Source organism: Nerophis ophidion, linkage group LG19 (assembly GCF_033978795.1).
Source record: "Nerophis ophidion isolate RoL-2023_Sa linkage group LG19, RoL_Noph_v1.0, whole genome shotgun sequence".
NCBI classification, from domain to species: domain Eukaryota; kingdom Metazoa; phylum Chordata; class Actinopteri; order Syngnathiformes; family Syngnathidae; genus Nerophis; species Nerophis ophidion.
The window spans coordinates 46084661-46108888 of record NC_084629.1 but is presented as its reverse complement, the minus strand read 5'-3'; the positions used below and the strand labels follow the sequence as shown (position 1 = coordinate 46108888).

The window sequence follows — 24228 nt, the reverse complement described above, 5'->3', positions numbered from 1 at the left end:
ATCTCTACAGAACTGTTTCATGAGAGGTCCCCTCAATCGTCAGTAAAAAAAGAAACGATTGAGGGAACCCCTCATGAAACAGTTCTGTAGAGATGAAGTAGTCTTGTGATTTTTCTTACACACACATATATTGTGCTCCACCATGGTATCGAGCACTATTCTCTGGATACTCTAATTAAGACATATATATATATATATATATATATATATATATATATATATATATATATATATATATATATATATACATATACATATATATGTAGGTGTGGGAAAAATCACAAGACTACTTCATCTCTACAGAACTGTTTCATGAGGGGTTCCCTCAATCATCAGGAGATTTATTTATATAAATATATATATATATATATATATATATATATATAAATATATATATATATATATAAATATATATATATATATATATATATATATATATATATATATATATATATATATATATATATATATGTATATTAGGGGTGTGGGAAAAAATCGATTCTAATATGAATCGAATCGAATACGTTGTGCGATTCAGAATCGATTCTCCTTTTTTTTTTTTCTCAATCCAACAAACCACGTCACAGCAATACCATAACAATGCAATCCAATTCCAAAACCAAACCTGAGCCAGCAACACTCATAACTGCAATAAACAGAGCAATTGAGAGAAGACACAGAACAAACCAAAAGTAGTGAAACAAAAATGAATATTATCAACAACAGTATCAATATTAGTTATAATTTCAGCATAGCAGTGATTAAAAATGGCTACAGCTAAAGCATCTGGTTTTGTTTCCAGAAGAAATAGTAACATTTCTGTATTTGTTACCAGAAAGATGGCTGAAAATATCTGGTTTTGTTGCCCCATTTAGATTTAAAAAAATATATATTTCCATGTCTGTCCTGAGTCCTCCTCCAACTTGTTAGTCGCTTTGCCTTTTGCTAAAATACTCACTATTATTGTTTTGTGTATATTTTTGTCACACCTATGGATCATGTTTTGTTTTGTCATGTTATGTTTTTGATTTTGGACAATCAGTCACATTTTGCACTTCCTGGTTTTGTTTGTTTCCATGCCAACCTCATTAGTTTTCACCTGTCACGTCCCTGTTTTCACTAATCATCACAGCTATTTAAGTCACTCTTTTTCTTGTCTTCGTCCTGGAATCTTCACACTCGCACGCACCCTACCCATGCTGTTCAAACCTTCACGTCCTAGTCCACAGTTCCATGCCGTGTAAGTTTATGTATTTATGCCACAGTGCACTCTTTTGTTTCATGTCTTTAGTCTTGCCATCGTGCTGTTTAAGTTTATAGTTGAATTGTCTTTCATGCCAACGAGCAAGTGTTTTTGTTTCACGTTTGTACTGTTCAGCCAAGTTTCTTCCTCTTTGTGAGCGCCCTTAGTTTGATTGTTTTTAATTATAGTGTTTAAATAAAAAAATGTTCCCGAATTCCCGCCTGGCTCGTCCTGTAATCCCGCTGCGTTGAAGGAGCACACTCAATCCATGTCAAAGCCTGACAATTTTATAGTTTTGTGTATCTGAAATAGGATTAGCCACATTGCCATAAATGGAAATTAAATAATATAAAAGAACCCAGAGATGTAGGGGTGCTTTATTTTTTGTTTTTTTTACTTCTGTAGATGTTAAATTTGCAGATGATTACTGCAACAAATATTTCAAAAAGATTCATTGCTCTTCCCTTTTGCTTTTACCAGTAGCAGTTTAGAAGGCTGGAGTCAAAAAGTGCACAAGTAGGTCAAATGCATGAGTTAATTTCAGGTGATTAATCAAAGATCCATACAACATCATCTGATATGATTTCATAGTTTAAAGCACTATTTATGTATTTTTTATCATGTTATTATGCTCCTACCTGTGGGGGTTTGCTATGTTTTGCTACATACAGAACGCATGCGCCACTTTTTATGGGCTTTTTAAATATATTTGTCAATGTAATGTCAATAAAAAGTATAGAAAATGCTCCAAAAAAAAAAAAAAATTTTAAAAAGGTCGAATTTTTGATGTAGTAAGATTACTTTTACAATTAATGACTTATTTAAATGAGGTTTTTGATTATAGTGTTTAAATAAAAACATGTACCCGAATTCCCGCCTGGCTCGTCCTGTAATCCCGCTGCGTCGAAGGAGCACACTCAATCCATGTTCAAGCCTGACAATTTGATAGTTTTGTGTATCTGAAATAGGATTAGCCACATTGCCATAAATGGAAATTAAATAATATAAAAGAACCCAGAGATGTAGGGGTGCTTTATTTTTTGTTTTACTTCTGTAGATGTTAAATTTGCAGATGATTACTGCAACAAATATTTCAAAAAGATTCATTGCTCTTCCCTTTTGCTTTTACCAGTTGCAGTTTAGAAGTCTGGAGTCAAAAAGTGCACAAGTAGGTCAAATGCATGAGTTAATTTCAGGTGGTTCATCAAAGATCCATACAACATCACCTGATATGATTTCATAGTTTTAAAGCACTATTTATGTATTTTTTATCATGTTATTATGCTCCTACCTGTGGGGGTTTGCTATGTTTTGCTACATACAGAACGCATGCACCACTTTTTATGGGCTTTTTAAATATATTTGTCAATGTAATGTCAATAAAAAGTATAGAAAATGCTCCAAAAAAATGTAGTTTTTTATGATAAATAAATGCTAAAAATGCTCACATGAATGATTTGTGCCCCAGGTGTGCCCCAGTAAAGTATTAGGTCTAGTCACGCCCCTGAGCTAAAGTATTGTATTGTTTTGAAAATGGAAAATATGAAAATGGTCCCCGCATGCTTGGATTGTTCAGTGTGTGGCCCTTAGCGGGAAAAGTATGCACACCCCTGGTTTTAGTCTGATCCTCCGGACAGGAAACTTAGGTTTAAATGAGTCATGGCCAAGTATGATGGCAGACACATTCTCGCGCTTCAGGGGAGCTCTAAACTCATTTCTCTAAACTCATCTTCAGCCTGACAGGTCGCCGCTGATTATTTGGACAGAGATCCAGCCCTGCCAAAAATTGCCAGCACGCACGGATGCGCTTCCACTATTAGTCCTGTGACAAAATTAGCACATCCCACTTGCTTCCAATGCTAGCACACATTTCATCAACATTTTTTCCGTCAAGTACCACCTCAGACACTACACAAGTACCACCATAATGAACAATATTAAAATGCAGTAGCTCTAGAGCCGGGGTGTCCAAAATGTTTCCACTAAGGGCCGCAGACAGAAAAATTAAAGCATGCGGGGGCCGTTTTGATATTTGTCATTTTTTCAAACCATAACAAAATATATGGATTTTTATTTTTTTTTTACAATGAAAGGTCTAAGTCAGGGGTGTCAAACTCAAATCCAGAGTGGGCCAAAATCTAAAACTGAACAAAGCCACGGTCCGAGGTTGAACAAATTAATCTTTTAATAGGGACCCAAAAAAAGTTTTTCATTGAATATTGAACAAGCAAGGCTTGTATAACTTTATAGTGGCATGCAAAATTGAGTTTAAAATAATAATAATAATTCAAAAATATCAATGGCATATCAAATCAAATTTAAATAAAAATTGAAGGCCTCTTTTGTATTTGCAGCCTTCCGAGGTAAATATCAACATGAACTTTTTCCAGAGGCTAATACATTTGAAAATAAAATAATGAATAAATCAACCTTTTACTGCTCAGTTAATGTCGGGGCTCAGGTGGGTGGGGTTAGGGGGGCGGGGTTTGTTGGTAGCAGGGAGTGGGTGTATATTGTAGCGGCCCGGAAGAGTTAGTGCTGCAAGGGGTTCTGGCTATTTGTTCTGTTGTGTTACGGTGCGGATGTTCTCCCGAAACGTGTTGGGTTTTTTCATTTCAAATAATCAAAAAAAAAAAAACAAACAAGAGCAAGCATGATCCAATACAGTGCTATAGCCTTAACGGCTATAATAACAAAATGAAAACAATGGAGAATAAAAAAAACAAAAAAAACAAGTGAGCATTCGACTTTTTTTTTTTTTTACATATTTGAAAAGGAGTGAGAAGAAGTATACACTTATTTAATCCCACCCCTTTTCTTTAAATCATAAATTACTCTGAGCTCGAACTTCCTTGTTCAGTCTATGTACAAACTTAATGAACTTGTATATAAATACATGATAAATATATACATACATATGCACACTACACACATACATAGCCACACCGTTACCACAAGTGCTCATGGAAATAGTATCATGAAATAAAAACCAAAAAACAGCAGTACCATTGCCTCAATGGGCAGCCCCTAACTCTTTTGTAACACAAGAAACCCAACATCAAAGCCCTTCTTCATGTCTGTACCTCTGGAATACCATGTACCTAAACTTCTTTTTAAACTGGTTTATGTTTGAACATTGCTTTAACTCCACATTCAAACCATTCCATACTCATTCTTGTTTGGTGTGGGTTCACAGTGTGGCGCATATTTGTAACAGTGTTAAAGGGGAACATTATCACAATTTCAAAAGGGTTAAAAACAATAAAAATCAGTTTCCCAGTGGCTTGTTTTATTTTTCGAAGTTTTTTTCAAAATGTTGCACCTCCCGGAATATCCCTAAAAAAAGTTTTAAAGTTCTTGATTTCCCTGTGACGTCATACAGGGCTGCCAATACAAACAACATGGAGGTTAGCACAGCAAGATATAGCGACATTAGCTCCGATTCAGACTTGGATTTCAGCGGCTTAAGCAATTCAACGGATTACGCATGTATTGAAACAGATGGTCGGAGTATGGAGGCAGATAGCGAAAACGCAACTGAAGAAGAAATTGAAGCTATTGAGCGAATAGCTATTGACGCTATTCGGCCATAGCGTGGGGGTACCTAATGAAGTGGCCCATAGCATGGCTGCCTTATTAGCATCGCCGGTAAAATGTGCGGACCAAACGATCAGGACTTTCGCATCTTGTCACACTGGAGCAACTTAAATCCGTCGATTGGTAAGTGTTTGTTTCGCATTAAATGTAGGTATCTAGTTTCAAATGTACATACAGCCAGCGTAAATAGCATGCTAGCATCGATTAGCATAGCGTGTTAGCATTGATTAGCTGGCAGTCATGCCGTGACCAAATTTGTCTGATTAGCACATAAGTCAACAACATCAACAAAACTCACCTTTGTGATTTCGTTGACTTAATGAAGTGAAGTGAATTATATTTTATATAGCGCTTTTTCTCTAGTGACTCAAAGTGCTTTACATAGTGAAACCCAATATCTAATGTTTACATATAAACCAGTGTGGGTGGCACTGGGAGCAGGTGGGTAAAGTGTGTTGCCCAAGGACACAACGGCATTGACTAGGAAGGCGGAAGCGGGGATCGAACCTGCAACCCTCAAGTTGCTGGCACGGCCACTCTACCAACCGAGCTATACCGCCCCACAAATGCATCTGCAGGTTATCCATACATCTCTGTGCCATGTCTGTCTTAGCATCGCCGCTCAAATGTGGAGAAATTCAATGGGGGTCTGGCGGCAGATTTCTTGCCAGTGGTGCAACTTGAATCCCTCCCTGTTAGTGTTGTTACACCCTCCGACAACACACCCACGAGGCATGATGTCTCCAAGGTTCCAAAGAATAGTCGAAAAAACGGCAAATAACAGAGCTGAGACCCGGTGTTTGTAATGTGAAAATGAAAATGGCGGCTGTGTTACCTCGGCGACGTCACGTTCTGACGTCATCGCTAAAAGACCGATAAACAGAAAAGGCGTTTAATTTGCCAAAATTCACCCATTTAGAGTTCGGAAATCGGTTAAAAAAAATATATGGTCTTTTTTCTGCACCATCAAGGTATATATTGACGCTTACATAGGTCTGATGATAATGTTCCCCTTTAAAGTGTAACTTATATATTGGGTTTAACTATGTAAGTTACATAGTTAAGTCACTAGTTTGTATAGAGAACATACAAACCCTTTATTTATTGAGTCAAAAATATTAAAGCTCGATGACTTGATAAAATTGCAAACAGCTAAATTGATGTACAAAGTAAATTATAACCTGCTACCAAAGAATGTACAACAATTCTTCTCAACTAAAGAGGAGAAATACAACCTTAGAGCAGGGGTAGGGAACCTATGGCTCTAGAAGGGAATAAGCGGTAGGAAATGGATGGATGGGGGGATGGTGCCTGCTTTTTATTGACATTGCATTAAAAAAATATATTTAAAAAGCCCATAAAAAGTGGTGCATGCGTGCTGTATGTTGCAAAACATAGCAAACCCCCACAGGTAGGAGCATAATAACAAGACTGTACAGTAAATGAGTGCCTCCATGATGACAGCATGCAAAAACCTAATTTAAATAAGTCATGAATTGTAAATGCAATCTTACTACATCAAAAATTCGACCTTTTAAAAATGTTTTTTTTTTTTTGGAGCATTTTCTATACTTTTTATTGACATTGCATTGACAAATATATTTAAAAAGCCCATAAAAAGTGGTGCATGCGTGCTGTATGTTGCAAAACATAGCAAACCCCCACAGGTAGGAGCATGAACACATGGCTATACAGTAAATGAGTGTCTCCATGATGACAGCATGCAAAAACCTCATTTAAATAAGTCATGAATTGTAAAAGTAATCTTACTACATCAAAAAATGTACCTTTTAAAAATGTGTTGGGTTTTTTTTGAGCATTTTCTATACTTTTTATTGACATTGCATTGACAAATATATTTAAACAGCCCATAAAAAAATGGTGCATGCGTGCTGTATGTTGCAAAACATAGCAAACCCCCACAGGTAGGAGCATAATAACATGACTGTACAGTAAATGAGTGTCTCCATGGTGACAGCATGCAAAAACCTCATTTAAATAAGTCATTAATTGTAAAAGTAATCTTACTACATCAAAAATTCAACCTTTTAAAAATGTTTTTTTTTTAGCATTTTCTATACTTTTTATTGACATTACATTGACAAATATATTCAAAAAGCCCATAAAAAGTGGTGCATGCGTGCTGTATGTTGCAAAACATAGCAAACCCCCACAGGTAGGAGCATAATAACAAGACTGCACAGTAAATGAGTGTCTCGCCAATGATAGGATTAAAAAACCTCATTTAAATAAGTCATTAATTGTAAAAGTAATCTTACTACATCAAAAATTCGACCTTTTAAAAATGTATATTTTCTTTTTGGAGCATTTTCTATACTTTTTATTGACATTGCATTGACAAATATATTTAAAAAGCCCATAAAAAGTGGTGCATGCGTGCTATTTGTTGCAAAACATAGCAAACCCCCACAGGTAGGAGCATAATAACAAGACTGTGAAGTAAATGAGTGTCTCCATGATGACAGCATGCAAAAACCTCATTTAAATAAGTCATGAATTGTAAATGCAATCTTACTACATCAAAAAATTGACCTTTTAAAATTGTTTTTTTTTTTTGAGCATTTTCTATACTTTTTATTGACATTGCATTGACAAATATATTTAAAAAGTCCATAAAAAGTGGTGCATGCGTGCTGTATGTTGCAAAACATAGCAAACCCCCACAGGTAGGAGCATAATAACAAGACTGTACAGTAAATGAGTGTCTCCATGATGACAGCATGCAAAAACCTCATTTAAATAAGTCATGAATTGTAAATGCAATCTTACTACATCAAAAAATTGACCTTTTAAAAATGTTTTTTTTTTTTTGAGCATTTTCTATACTTTTTATTGACATTGCATTGACAAATATATTTAAAAAGCCCATAAAAAGTGGCACATGCGTGCTGTATGTTGCAAAACAAAGCAAACCCCCACAGGTAGGAGCATAATAACATGACTGTACAGTAAATGAGTGTCTCCATGATGACAGCATGCAAAAACCTCATTTAAATAAGTTATTAATTGTAAAAGTAATCTTACTAAATCAAAAATTCGACCTTTTAAAAATGTTTTTTTTTTGGAGTATTTTCTATACTTTTTATTGACATTGCATTGACAAATATATTTAAAAAGCCCATAAAAAGTGGTGCATGCGTGCTGTATGTTGCAAAACATAGCAAACCCCCACAGGTAGGAGCATAATAACATGACTGTACAGTAAATGAGTGTCTCCATGGTGACAGCATGCAAAAACCTCATTTAAATAAGTCATTAATTGTAAAAGTAATCTTACTACATCAAAAATTCAACCTTTTAAAAATGTTTTTTTTTAGCATTTTCTATACTTTTTATTGACATTACATTGACAAATATATTCAAAAAGCCCATAAAAAGTGGTGCATGCGTGCTGTATGTTGCAAAACATAGCAAACCCCCACAGGTAGGAGCATAATAACATGACTGTACAGTAAATGAGTGTCTCCCCAATGATAGGATTCAAAAACCTCATTTAAATAAGTCATTAATTGTAAAAGTAATCTTACTACATCAAAAATTCGACCTTTTAAATTTTTTTATTTCTTTTTGGGAGCATTTTCTATACTTTTTATTGACATTGCATTGACAAATATATTTAAAAAGCCCATAAAAAGTGGTGCATGCGTGCTGTATGTTGCAAAACATAGCAAACCCCCACAGGTAGGAGCATAGTAACATGACTGTACAGTAAATGGGTGTCTCCATGATGACAGCATGCAAAAACCTCATTTAAATAAGTCATTCATTGTAAAAGTAATCTTACTACATCAAAAATTCGACCTTTTAAAAATGTATATTTTCTTTTTGGAGCATTTTCTATACTTTTTATTGACATTGCATTGACAAATATATTTAAAAAGCCCATAAAAAGTGGCGCATGCGTGCTGTATGTTGCAAAACATAGCAAACCCCCACAGGTAGGAGCATAATAACATGACTGTACAGTAAATGAGTGTCTCGCCAATGATAGGATTCAAAAACCTCATTTAAATAAGTCATTAATTGTAAAAGTAATCTTACTACATCAAAAATTCGACCTTTTAAAAATGTATATTTTCTTTTTGGAGCATTTTCTATACTTTTTATTGACATTGCATTGACAAATATATTTAAAAAGCCCATAAAAAGTGGCGCATGCGTGCTGTATGTTGCAAAACATAGCAAACCCCCACAGGTAGGAGCATAATAACAAGACTGTACAGTAAATGAGTGTCTCCCCGATGACAGCATGCAAAAATATCATTTAAATAAGTCATTAATTGTAAAACTAATCTTACTACATCAAAAATTCGACCTTTTAAAAATGTATTTTTTTTTTTAAGCATTTTCTATCACCCCCCTTGTGCATATATCACAGGTTAAATAGAAAGCACTTCCAAAGTCCGCAATATTTGTGGTAATGGCTTTAACATTTCTTTAACCATTAATCTTTTACACCTCCTCGGTTTGATATTAACAATAAAAAATCCAATCTCCACACCGTGGCGTCCGTGTATGACAGTGTGCTACTGCTCACCAGAGATTTGCCGGTTTGCCAGTTTTATTACCACCGCGATACATAAAATTTTTTCCATGAGTGTGATTATCACCAGGGGCAACCGTGAAACACGTCTCCTCTGTTCGCAGATTTATGCTTACAGACCAGTCAGGCGCGTCAGGCCCGTCTCGGCGACGTGTTAGCTCTGGCAATGCTAACATTAGCACACCTGCCCGGTGAAGCGCGGCCCGTTTAATGGAGTCGTAAAAAAATCGGTGCAAAAAAAAAAAAACAAGAGCTACGTTTTATGAAGCGTCCTTGCACACAATCGGCCTTATCTGTGCTTTTTAGTATTGCAGAGACGGCGTGCAGGTGGGCGGGAGGAGCTAGTGCCGCAGTCCATCTCCATTAGCTCGTAACATTCTGCCTTTTAACTACTAAAACCCGGCAGGAAACATTTACATTCAGCTTCTTCTCCGTATTGAGGACGTGCATAAATCAGCTCGTAGAATTTACCGTGCAAAAAGTCAATGTTCAAAAACAAGAAAAAAATATACAAAAATGAGGGGTATTTTCATAATTGCCAACCCTCCAGGATTTCAGGCGGAGCTGGAGGCCACGCCCCCTCCAGCTCCATGAGAACCTGACTCAGCAATGTTGTGTCCCTCTTAAACAGGACAATACTACCATCTACTGTACATAGAATAGAATAAAATGTAAATATATTCTACATATATTCTACATTTAAGTGCAGTCAAGGAACAGGCATCAGGGCAGGGGTGTCAAACTCAAATACAGAGTGGGCCAAAATTTTAAACGGAACAAAGGCGCTGGCCAAAGTTGAACAAATTAACCTTTTAATAGGGACCCAAACAAGTTTTTCATTAAATATTGAACAAGCAAGGCTTATATAACTTTAGTGACATGCAAAATCCAGTTTCAAACAATAATAATAATAATAAAAAAATATCAATCGCATATCAAATAAAATTTAAATAAAAATGTTATGCCTTTTTTTCTATTTGCAATCTTCTGAGATAAATATCACATTTTTCCACAGGCTAGTAATAAATTTGAAAATAAAATAACAATAATGAATGAACCAAACATTCAAGCCTGGAAGTAGCAAGAGAAAATGCATGAATAAAACGTTAATTATTGGTCAGTTTGCTGGAAGGAGGAGTTAGTGCTGCAAAGGGTTCTGTTGTGTTACGGTGCGTATGTTCACACGAAATGTGTTTGTCATTCTTGTTTGGTGTGGGTTCACAGTGTGGCGCATATTTGTAACAGTGCTAAAGTTGTTTATACGGCCACCCTCAGTGTGACTTGTATGGCTGTTGACCAAGTCTGCCTTGCATTCACTTGTGCGTGTGTGTAAAAGCCACAAATATTATGTGACACGCTGTTAGTATGGAGGAAAAGCGGACGTGACGACAGGTTGTAGAGAACGCTAAAGGCAGTGCCTTAAATGCACGCCCCCAATATAGTTGTCCAGGTGGAAATGGGTAGAAATTCGGGAGAATGGTTGCCCCGGGAGATTTTCGGGAGGGGCACTGAACTTCGGGAGTCTACCGGGAAAATTAGGAGGGTTGGCAAGTATGAGTATTAGCGGTGAATGCGGTGTTACAGCGACACCGACGCTGTATAACAGCGGCGGGCCAGCTCTAATGCTAAATTGATATTGCCTCAAGGGCCAGAGTTTGACACCCATGCATTAGGGAGTCTGTTCTAAAGCCCAGAGTAAAGAGACGTAACTTCATCACGTCGCCTGGTTATTGACTCCAACCCAATATATTACACCGTCGACGAGCAAAATGAAGAAATACGCTTGCAAGTTACAGAACCATCGGAAACAAGAATTTCACTTTTTCCAGGAGAGTAAGAATAGGGATATGTTGCCTGTAAATTTTGTAGAACACACTTCTCCATTGAACACGGCGGACGAACGGGTATACTCAGCCATGAACGGGTCAGCGAAGCACAAAGCATCGTTCACAACCCAGTATTACAAGGCCCCAGTATTACAAGGCGAAATCACAAGGCCCCAGCACATTCCGTCAAGTATTGTGTGTCTTGGACCCGCTTTGCATAATATATGTGACCACTCTTTTTAGAGGCGGCCTCTGTGATGTTGACTGTAGAACTCCTGAATAAATAGAGGGACGCTGGAGCTGAACCTTAGAGCGTAGGGCGAGACTGCGACTAAGTGTGCAGCTCCATGCGTTCTCCTCATGAGCTAAATTGATCTCTGTCTAAGTGTGCAGCTCCATGCGTTCTCCTCATGAGCTAAATTGAACTCTGTCTCTGCATGGTTCCTTGCTTCTTGTCTGATTAATAGATGTCATCCGTGGTTGAACCTGACACACCTGTCTTTTTCCAGGGGGGAAAAAAAGCAACATGCTTTTCCCATACAGTTTCTATCTGTTCATTCACATTCACACACTAGGGCCAATTTATTGTTGCCAATCAACCTATCCCCAGGTGCATGTCTTTGGAGGTGGGAGAAAGCCTGATTACTCGGAGGGACCGATGCAGTCACGGCTCCACACAGAAAGACCCCCAGCCCGGGGTTTGAACCCAGGACCTTCTTAATGTGAGGCACAGCCACTAACCCCCGTGACACCGTGCTGCCCCCGATAAAATATTTAAAATGCAAAACTCCTCCTTACCTCGTCGCCATGTGCAGAGTCTGCCCAGGGTGGCGTGGCTTCACTCTGGCAGTGGTGGTAGAAGGAGTAGAAGTAGGTCGGCGACCCGTACTGAGCGTGCAGGTCTGCGGTGGCGATGGCAGGGGCCACCCACTGGTGGTCTGTGAACAACGCCACCAGGGTCTTCCGTCTCGTTTCCGCATTGTCGCGGTCGGCCCAGTCGGTGTACATGAACCTTCAAAACACGACACCTTTGTCAGTCTGCCAGTCAACGTGCAAAGTAATCGTCTCTCATCATCTAAACCCATATATATTTCCTTGAATTGCCGCCGGGTATATAGTATGCGCCTGACTAGAATTACTGCCGGGTCAAACTTGTTTCGCAAAATATTGATTTTATTAGCGCATATCTAGAATTTCCGCCGGGTCAAACTCGTTTCGCCAAATAATCAGCATATGCCTGGAATTTCCGCAGGGTCAAACTCGTCACGTCACGAGTGACACTTCACCTGTCATCATTTCCAAAATGGAGGAGGCTGATTTCAATCATTTGAACTCGCATAAAGGGAAGAAGATTAAGAGCTATTCAGTAGGATTTAAGGTCCAAGCTAGTGAATATGCTAAAAAGAACAGTAAGCAGCTATGTTTTTTATTAATATACCATAGCTGCGTGTGTCAAACATGAGTCATTAAATGACTCCCGCCTCCTGGTGGTAGAGGGCACTAGTGATCCTTCTTGCGACTACTCTGCTGCAGAAGAAGTGACAACAAGCAGCAATCGTTTATTTTTTCCTTTCGCTTGCACTTTTAACATGGAGGATTACATATCTAAAATAAAACAGTTTTCTAAACTGGACTTTCAATCAAAGCAGGAGGTGATAAAGGAAGATCTCCATCGAGACAGAGAGACTTTTAAAACTGAAGAAAGATAAGGAAGACTTCTATAAACAAGTTATCGATGCTTTTGATCAGAAGGAACCTTGCATGGACTTCATTTATAAGTAAAGGTAAGACCATAATAACGTTTTTATTTTATTAAATGTGCTTTTAATGATGGTATCTTTACATCACACTCAAATTTATAAGCGCAGGCCTAAATTTACCGCATGTATTTGGTAAGCGCCGGAGTGAGAAGAGGTTTTAAATTAATTAGCGCCCCGGTGGCAATTCAAGGAAATACGGTAAAAAAAAAAAACGACTTCACAAAATTTGAACGCAAAAAAATCCAGTCTCGTAAATTTAGTGTAAAAAAAAAAAAGCTTTCCTGAAGAGACACAAATCAACCTCCAAAGAGAGGAGAGGGTATTAAGTTCTATTCCGTCAGCAGTTGCCTGGCGACCTGACTGACTAACACTCGTGCTAAAAAAAGATTTGACGAGTTAATTGGAAGGCTTTGCTCCAAAGCTGTTTCCCCATTTTTAAGTCAATATGCTGAGCTCGGAAAACACACGGATAATTAAATAGCTCATAAAATAAAATAACAATACAAATAACAATAAAATAGCCCCCTTCATACTGAGCATAATATAATAATCAATACATAATGTGTCATTCAGACAAGAGCTGCGATTGTTTTTATCTCCTGTGGTTAGTAAGTCTATGATGCTGTAGAACAGGGGGCGGGAACCTTTTTGGCTGAGAGAGCCAAGAATCCAAATATTTTAAAATGTATTTCCCTAAGAGCCATATAGTTATTTTTTTTAACACTGAACACAAACGCGTGCATTTTTAAGTAAGACCAACATTTCTAGAGTATAATAAGTCTCTTATTCTTTGTCATAACATTGTTATTCTGAAGCTAACTGTGGAGGGGGCGTGGCCTGTGGGCCTGCAGCGAAGCATGGAGTTCCCAGGACCGGCCTGGAAATCAGCGACAGGTGCATAGATGGCCCAGCTGGGTCTTGTTATCTAATCGCCTGTCGCTTTGCATAGTGTATATTTTTCAAGTTTATTGTTCTTCGGTCAATGGTCAACAAAGCAAAAAAAAAACAGTTGTACATTCGTAGATTGAAAATAAAAAGTTGTACATTCATAGATTGAAAATGAAAAATGTTACAGACCGAAAGGGTTTAGGCTGAAGTTAAACACTTATTGCGCCTAACCCTAATAGTGCAGTTTTAACTTGCACTTACATATGTAGCGATGAATTGTAGTTACTGACAGTGGTTTTCTGAAGTGTTCCTGAGCACATGTGGTGATATCCTCTACACACTGATGTCGCCTTTCGATGCAGAACCAGCTGAGGGATCGACGGTCACGGCAGTGATTTCTTCAGATTCCCTAAATTCCAGATTTAGTATGGAGTTTTACCCTACAAAGTGTTTATACTGTAAGTATTATACTTATTACACACTTGCTATTTGATTCTAACATGTATTTTAGTTCTGGCTTTCATTACCAATTTTGGAGGTGTCGAAAATGCCATGGAAAATTGCTAATGCTAATCAGTAGCGGGTATAGGGCAAAACCAATTCAAGCATTTTCCATAGAGATGTCCGATAACAGCATTTTGCCGATATCTGATATATTTCACAATATTATGTTAGATCCACTATGGACTGGACTCTCACAATATTATGTTAGTTCCACATTGTGCAGAGTGTGAAATTTCGGTGGAAAAGGAATTATGGTCCGGGGTTGTTTTTCAGGAGTTAGTTCCAGTGAAAGGAACCTTGAATGCTCCAGGATACCAAAACATTTTGGACAATTCCATGCTCCCAACTTTGTGGGAACAGTTTGGAGAAGGTCCCTTCTTCTTTCCGACATGACTGTGCACCAGTGCACAAAGCAAGGTCCATAAAGACATGGATGACAGAGTCTGGTGTGGATGAACTTGACTGGCCTGCACAGAGTCCTGACCTGAACACCTTTGAGATGAATTAGAACGGAGACTGAGAGCCAAGCCAATCAGTGTGTGACCTTGCCAATGCGCTTTTGGAAGAATGGTGGAAAATTCCTATAAAAACACACTCTGCAACCTTGTGGACAGCCTTCCCAGAAGAGTTGAAGCTGAAATAGCTGCAAAATTTGGACCGACGTCATATTGAACCCTATGGGTTAGGAATGGGATGGCACTTCAAGTTTATACGTGAGTCAAGGCAGGTGGCCGAATACTTTTGGCAATATGGTGTGTACCAAGGGTCACCAACGCGGTGCCCGCCGGCACCCGGTTACCCGTAAGGACCAGATGAGTCGCCCGCTGGCCTGTTCTAAAAATAGCTCAAATAGGTCCGACAGAGAGGCAGGGCACGCTGGAGCCAGGCCCAAGATGGCGGCGGGGATTGGCGAGCGAGCGGCGAGGCGGGGCGTGCCGGGAGCGACGCCACAAACAAGATCAGGTGTGTGGATCGCGCACCTGTACACGATTAACGTATCTCCTCTCGCTGTATAAAAGGGGAGAAGGAGGAGAGAACGGGGCTGGTGATGGTGCGGAGCAAGAGCAACCCATACGAGGACGCAGACAATGGGAAGGCTGAAAAGCTACAGGCAAAAGACTTTTGTTTATGGAAAAATAAATGAAGTCTACACCTGCTCAAAAGGCATGTCCTTCCTTGGTGGTCCCTGGAACCCGCAAGACGACGGCTTGAGTCTTTCACAGCAGCACTTACCAGTGAGCTGCCTCTATTTTTTTTATTTTTTTTTTATTTACTAGCAAGCTGGTCAAAATTTGCTTGACATTTTTAATTTTAAGAGAAGCAAAACTCAAAGAGAATTTTAAAAATATTATAAAGACTTGGTCTTCACTTGTTTAAATAAATTCATTTATTTTTTTTACTTTGATTCTTATAACGTTCAGAAAGAGAATTTTACAGAGAAAATACAACCTTAAAAATGATTTTAGGATTTTTAAACACATATACCTTTTTACCTTTTAAATTCCTTCCTCTTCTTTCCTGACAATTTAAATCAATGTTCAAGTAAATTGTTTTTTTATTGTAAAGAATAATAAATACATTTTAATTAAATTCTTCATTTTAGCGTCTGTTTTTTCGACAAAGAATATTTGTGAAATATTTCTTCCAACTTATTATGATTAAAATTAGAAACAATTATTCTGGCAAATGGTGACAATCTGTAAAATGTAATTTAAATCTTATTTCAAAGTCTTTCGAATTTCTTTTAAAATTTTTGCTCTGGAAAATCTAGAAGAAATAATGATTTGTCTCTGTTAGAAATATAGCTTGGTCCAATTTGTTATATATTCTAACAAAATACAGATTGGATTTGAACCTATTTAAAACATGCCATCAAAAATCTATATTTATTGTGAGAAATCATTAAAATGTTCAGTGTTTCCACAAAAATAAATATCAATAATTATTAATAATGACATAGACTTAAAGGTAAATTGAGCAAATTGGCTATTTCTGGCAATTTATTTAAGTGTGTATCAAACTGGTAGCCCTTGGCATTAATCAGTACCCAAGAAGTAGCTCTTGCTTTCAAAAAGGTTGGTGACCCCTGGTGTAGATCTAAGTTTCACTTTCACCATATTGCTCCTTTAAAAGATATACCGCTCGTCGGGACCCAGGATGGACCGCTCGCCTGTATCGGTTGGGGACATCTCTACGCTGCTGATCCGCTTGAGATGGTTTCCTGTGGACGGGACTCTCACTGCTGTCTTGGAGCCACTATGGATTGAACTTTCACAGTATCATGTTAGACCCGCTCGACATCCATTGCTTTCGGTCCCCTAGAGGGGGGGGGGTTGCCCACATCTGAGGTCCTCTCCAAGGTTTCTCATAGTCAGCATTGTCACTGGCGTCCCACTGGATGTGAATTCTCCCTGCCCACTGGGTGTGAGTTTTCCTTGCCCTTTTGTGGGTTCTTCCGAGGATGTTGTAGTCGTAATGATTTGTGCAGTCCTTTGAGACATTTGTGATTTGGGGCTATATAAATAAACATTGATTGATTGATTGTAAAAAAAAAAAAAAAAAAGGCAAACATGCTTACCTTATACTCTCTCTCAGAGTGTCGCGGCCTTCAGGGTATCCGTACAGACTGTCCACAAAGTCCGACACAGCAAAGTCGAAGTCCTCCGCCGTGACCCCGTCCTCAGAGTCCACGATGCCCTCCACGAACTTCACCCCCTCGCCCTGGTTGACCCCCAGCATGACGTCGTAGTTGAGGAACTCTCCCTGCTCCATCAGGATCTGCGGGTCGTCCGGTATCACGTCGCCGTCTATCACCGGCGCGAAGGCCGTGTGGTACTTGGCGGGGGAGACGTGCTGCTCCACCAGCTCGCGGTAGCTGCGGCCCTGCAGGCAGGCCACCAGCTGAGTGCTGTCATCGATGCCGCAGCCCACCCTCTCGCCCAGCTGTCGGGCGTACTTGCTGGGCTGGTAGTTGACGGCCCAACTGGCCAGAGCGCTGCCGCTTTGGATGATGGCTCTGTGGAACAAATCTGACACGCACATGGAAACGGATTAGAAATATTTATCAGGTGTCTTTGATATTTGGAGTTTGCGGTGGCGTGGAAGTCATATTGAGAACTGTTTCCTATCATTAGTCCCAAAACCGGTAAAGTTGGCACGTTGTTTAAATGGTGAATAAAAACAGAGTGCAATGATTGAGCCATTACATGTTATGTAGACCCCAAAGAAAGGATTTAAATGTAAATAAAATGAAAAACAATCATAATGTGACCCGTTTAAGTTGACACAAGACGTCTCAAGTAGTAGACTCAAGCGGTTCTCACCCTCAGAGTAGTGAGACAAGGTGAGCAGACTGACACAGGAGGCGCCAGCTCCAGATCCAAACACGGTCACCCTGTTTGGATCTCCTCCGAACGCTGCAATGTTCTCCTTGACCCAGCGCAGAGCTTGGATCTGGTCCAGCAGGCCATAGTTCCCCTTGGCGGCCTGGTCGCCGGTACTCAAAAACCCTGCAGGACAGACACGACCATTATTAACACACTGTAGCAGAAAAAGGCTGCTGCACTTCATTATTTCCTTGTCCAGTAGCAGAGGTTGTTTATTTAAGAGCACCAGACCTCTTTTAGGGATCGACTGAGAGGTCTGTGGGCTGCTGGCATACACACATAGTTGAGGGTCATGACGTAAACGTAAGTTCTGCACTTTATTATTTCCTTGTCCAGTAGCAGAGGTTGTTTATTTAAGAGCACCAGACCTCTTTTAGGGATCGACTGAGAGGTCTGTGGGCTGCTGGCATACACACATAGTTGAGGGTCATGACGTAAACGTAAGTTAGCATCGTAGAAATGATCAGGATCCAAATCTAATCAGTTCTTCCGTAATCCCATTGCTTACATTTCCTGAAAGGGAAATCAAAAACATCCCAATATTTTTGGAGTCATGTTATTGATCTAACCTATTAACCAACCAACCCCCCAACTAAGCAGTCAGTCACTCAGTCACTGACTCACCCACCCATTAACCAACTCACTCACTCAAGCACCAATCAACTAACTCATTCACCAACCAACCAACTATTGTATCTCATTAACTCACAGACTGTCGTACAGGGGTCGTTGCAGACGGACTACTCCGGACAAAGCGTCCAGGTAAAAACATGATTTAATCTTGTACAAAAACTCAAAAATGTACAAAAAAACGGAAAACAAGGTGAAGGAACAAGGTGCCGATCGCACTTGAGGCTAAATACTTAGCATAAACTATGGCATGGAACACTCAGGGAACTGTGGCATGAAACAGGCAAGGTAACAAAACTTACCCGCCACCTCATTTCATGTGGCCCGCAAAGACTTGGAATTACTAAGCGTCTACTTGTTTCTAAATTGAAGTCAACTTTCTACTTTGACAGAAAAAAACTACATACACGCAATTTCATATATTAAACTGAATCTAATATTGCAACAAATATTATATTATCGCATATTCCAAACATCAAAATAAGTACTTGAATATCTGCTCGACTCATGATTTTCAAGCAACTTATCCATCAAATTGTACATTGTAAAAAATTAGAGCTGGGCAACGATTAAAAATTTTAATCGAAGTTAATCGCACTATTTCTACGATTAAACGCGATTAACTGCATTGTATACTTCGATTCATACACGGCATGAATCGAACAATGACGCCAGGCCGACTGACTGGCAAAAGCAGGCTTAAATAATGTCTCTGATTAGACACGGGTGAGCGTCCCGAACACCAGAGGCAGGTGAAAACAAGAAGCTTCCATGGCAACCAAACCTTTTGATTGATTGATTGATTGATACTTTTATTAGTAGATTGCACAGTACAGTACATATTCCGTACAATTGACCACTAAATGGTAACACCCCAATAAGTTTTTCAACTTGCTTAAGTCGGGGTCCACGTTAATCAATTCATGGTAGAAACGTCCAAACTCAGGAGGTGTCAAACAGGAACTAAAAGAGTCCAAAACTAACAGAAAATAACTACACAAAACATGATCTAGACCACAGATCATGACACAGACAGACAAATCAACAGTACTCAGGCAGTCATTTACCAACCAACCAACTTTTGTCGGACAAACCAATGGCACTAAGTCAGTCGGGCTCACTTACTCATCCCTCACTCAAAAATCAACTCATTCACTCACTAACAAACGGACAGAAAAACAATCATCACTCATTCACTCACCCACTTACTGACTCACTCCCCCAACCTCCCACCACAACCAACTGAGTATCTCCCTTACCAACCAATCAACCAACTAACTAACTAACTTTCGGACACACAAAACGACATAACTCAGTCAGTCGATCAGTCAGTCAGTCACTCCCTGCTCACCCCCACCAATCAACACACTCTGTAACTCACTCACCAACAATCCACCAACTAACTAACTTACAGACACAGAAATCATGTCACTCACTCAATCAGTCACTCACTCACTTACCAACCAACCAATTAACTTTTGTCACACAAAGCAATGGCACTCAAACAGTCAGTCAGTCAGTCAGTCACTCACAAATCACCTCATTCACTAACAAACCAACCAACTTACGGACAGACGAACCAACAGCCCTTACTCACTCATTAACCAACTAATTCACAGACATTCAGACAAGCAGAACTCATTCACTTACTCCCCATAACACCACCACCAATTGAGTCACTTAATCACTAACCAATCAACCATCTAACTAATTTACAGTCAGTCACTCACCCCCACCAATCAACACACTCTGTAACTCACTCACCAACAATTGACCATCTAACTAACATACAGAGACACAAATCATGACACTCACTCAATCAATCAGTCAGTCACTCTCTCATTCACCAACCAACCAACTTACGAACAGACAAACCAACTGCCCTTACTCCATCATACACTCACTTACTAACCGACCAACTAAATTGTCAGACGAACCGATGGCACCAAATAGTCACTCACTCACTCACCTACTCAGTCACAAATCAACTTACTCACTAACCAACCAACCAACTTACGGACAGACAAACCAACAGGCCTTATTCACTTACTAACCAACTAACTTACAGACAGATAAACAAACAGAACTCAATCACTTACTAACTCACTCCCCCCAACACCACCACCACCACCAATTCAGTCACTCCATCACTAACCAATCAACCAACTAACAAACTTACGGACAGATAAACCAACGGAACTTAGGCAGTCAGTCAGTCAGTCAGTCGCCCCCACCAATCAACACACTCTGTAACTCACTCACTCACCACCCACTAACAAACTAACTTTTGTCAGACAAACCAATATCACTCAAACAGTCAGTCAGTCACTTACTCACTCACTCACTCACCTACTCACTCCCAAATCAACTCACTCACTAACCAACCAACCAACCAACTTACGGACAGACAAACCAACAGCAGTTACTCACTTACCAACCAACTAACTTACAAACAGATAAACAAACAGAACTGAATCACTTACTAACTCACTCCCCCCAACACCACCACCACCACAAATTCAGTCACTCCATCACTAACCAATCAACCAACTAACAAACTTACGGACAGATAAATCAACGGAACTTAGTCAGTCAGTCAGTCAGTCAGTCAGTCACTCCCACCAATCAACACACTCTGTAACTCACTCACTCACTCACCAACAATTGACCAACTAACTAACTTACAGACACACAAATCATGTCACTCACTCAATCAGTCAGTCAGTCAGTCTTTCACTCACTAATTCACCAACCAACCTACTTGTGTCAGAAAAACCAATGACACTCAAACAGTCAGTCAGTCACTCACTCCCTCGCAAATCAACTCACTCACTAACCAATCAACCAACTAACAAACTTACAGACAGATAAATCAACGGAACTTAGTCAGTCAGTCAGTCAGTCAGTCACTCCCACCAATCAACACACTCTGTAACCCACTCACTCAACAACAATTGACCAACTAACTAACTTACAGACACACAAATCATGTCACTCACTCAATCAGTCAGTCAGTCTTTCACTCACAAATTCACCAACCAACCAACTTTTGTCAGATAAACCAATGACACTCAAACAGTCAGTCAGTCCCTCACTCACTCACTCACTCACTCGCAAATCAACTCCATCACTAACCAATCAACCAACTAACAATCTTACGGACAGATAAATCAACGAAACTTAGTCAGTCAGTCAGTCAGTCACTCCCACCAATCAACACACTCTGTAACCCACTCACTCACCAACAATTGACCAACTAACTAACTTACAGACACACAAATCATGTCACTCACTCAATCAGTCAGTCAGTCAGTCTTTCACTCACAAATTCACCAACCAACCAACTTTTGTCGGATAAACCAATGACACTCAAACAGTCAGTCAGTCCCTCACTCGCTCACTCACTAACCAATCAACCAACTAACAAATTTACAGACAGATAAATCAACGGAACTTAGTCAGTCAGTCAGTCAGTCAGTCACTCCCACCAATCAACACACTCTGTAACCCACTCACTCAACAACAATTGACCAACTAACTAACTTACAGACACACAAATCATGTCACTCACTCAATCAGTCAGTCAGTCTTTCACTCACAAATTCACCAACCAACCAACTTTTGTCAGATAAACCAATGACACTCAAACAGTCAGTCAGTCCCTCACTCACTCACTCACTCACTCGCAAATCAACTCCATCACTAACCAATCAACCAACTAACAATCTTACTGACAGATAAATCAACGGAACATAGTCAGTCAGTCAGTCAGTCACTCCCACCAATCAACACACTCTGTAACCCACTCACTCACCAACAATTGACCAACTAACTAACTTACAGACACACAAATCATGTCACTCACTCAATCAGTCAGTCAGTCAGTCTTTCACTCACTAATTCACCAACCAACCAACTTTTGTCAGATAAACCAATGACACTCAAACAGTCAGTCAGTCCCTCACTCACTCACTCACTCCCTTGCAAATCAACTCACTCACTAACCAATCAACCAACTAACAAACTTACTGACAGATAAATCAACGGAACATAGTCAGTCAGTCAGTCAGTCACTCCCACCAATCAACACACTCTGTAACCCACTCACTCACCAACAATTGACCAACTAACTAACTTACAGACACACAAATCATGTCACTCACTCAATCAGTCAGTCAGTCAGTCTTTCACTCACAAATTCACCAACCAACCAACTTTTGTCAGATAAACCAATGACACTCAAACAGTCAGTCAGTCACTCACTCACTCACTCACTCCCTCGCAAATCAACTCACTCACTAACCAATCAACCAACTAACAAACTTACAGACAGATAAATCAACGGAACTTAGTCAGTCAGTCAGTCAGTCAGTCACTCCCACCAATCAACACACTCTGTAACCCACTCACTCACCAACAATTGACCAACTAACTAACTTACAGACACACAAATCATGTCACTCACTCAATCAATCAGTCAGTCAGTCTTTCACTCACAAATTCACCAACCAACCAACTTTTGTCAGATAAACCAATGACACTCAAACAGTCAGTCAGTCCCTCACTCACTCACTCACTCCCTTGCAAATCAACTCACTCACTAACCAATCAACCAACTAACAAACTTACTGACAGATAAATCAACGGAACATAGTCAGTCAGTCAGTCAGTCACTCCCACCAATCAACGCACTGTAACCCACTCACTCACCAACAATTGACCAACTAACTAACTTACAGACACACAAATCATGTCACTCACTCAATCAGTCAGTCAGTCAGTCTTTCACTCACTAATTCACCAACCAACCAACTTTTGTCAGATAAACCAATGACACTCAAACAGTCAGTCAGTCCCTCACTCACTCACTCACTCCCTTGCAAATCAACTCACTCACTAACCAACCAACCAACTTATGGACAGACAAACCAACAGCCCTTACTCACTCATTAATCAACTAACTTACAGACAGACAAACAAATAGAACTCATTCACTTACTTACTCCCCCAACCACCACCACCACCAACTCAGTCACTCAATTACTAACCAATCAACCAACTAACTAATTTACAGACAGACAAATCAGCAAAACTTAGACGGTCAGTCAGTCAGTCACCCCCCCACCAATCAACATACTCAGTAACTCACTCACTCACTCATCAACCAACTAATTTACGGACACGCAAATCATGACACTCACTATGCCACTCAGTCAATCACTCAGCCACTCACTCACTCACTCTCTCACTCACTCAGTCAGTCCAGTCTGTCACTCACCTCCTTCGTCCCCATCAAACAACCCACTCACTCGCCCCCATCTCAATGCACATAACTAACCAACAAACGAACTTACCAACGTACAGATCAGAGCCAACACTTGCCTAACCTCCAGGCTATTACGCCTGTGTGGCATATTGTTGCCAGATTCAATCCCTTCGTGGATGTGTTGAGTATGAACACAACAAAGGTAAGATTTAAGGATATATTTAACAAAAAGGAGCTATAAAACAAAACACTGGAGCTAAGAGAAGGCAAACAAAAGACGCTAGCATGAGAGCTAGGATATACAAATAAACTAAGACTTGGCACGAAGGCACAAAATGTAAAAACAAACACAATTAGCATGAGAGCTAAGAATGACAAATGGCTTAGCTTATAAGCTAGCGAGAAAACACATACCCGTCGTAACGTTCCATGAAAGCAAGCTAGAGTCCCAGGCTGAACAAAGAAAAGAGGAAGGCTTATATAAGGCAGGTGATTAGTAGGGACAGGTGTGCAGGACCGTGAGTAGCTGGTGAAATCAATGTGTAACCATGGAAACGAACAAAA

General features: G+C 39.6%; 1 protein-coding gene across 1 annotated transcript in view; it reads right to left on the bottom strand.

The window, feature by feature from the left end:
* Positions 1 to 24228, bottom strand: part of LOC133538476 (neuroligin-4, X-linked-like) — a 130759-nt gene that overhangs the window by 61768 nt on the left and 44763 nt on the right. The window contains exons 5-7 of the mRNA XM_061880131.1: positions 17706 to 17891; positions 16961 to 17411; positions 12029 to 12242 (exon numbers count right to left, since the gene is read on the bottom strand). Of these exons, the coding sequence (XP_061736115.1) occupies positions 12029 to 12242; positions 16961 to 17411; positions 17706 to 17891 (851 nt within the window). The remainder of the gene's footprint in view (positions 1 to 12028; positions 12243 to 16960; positions 17412 to 17705; positions 17892 to 24228) is intronic.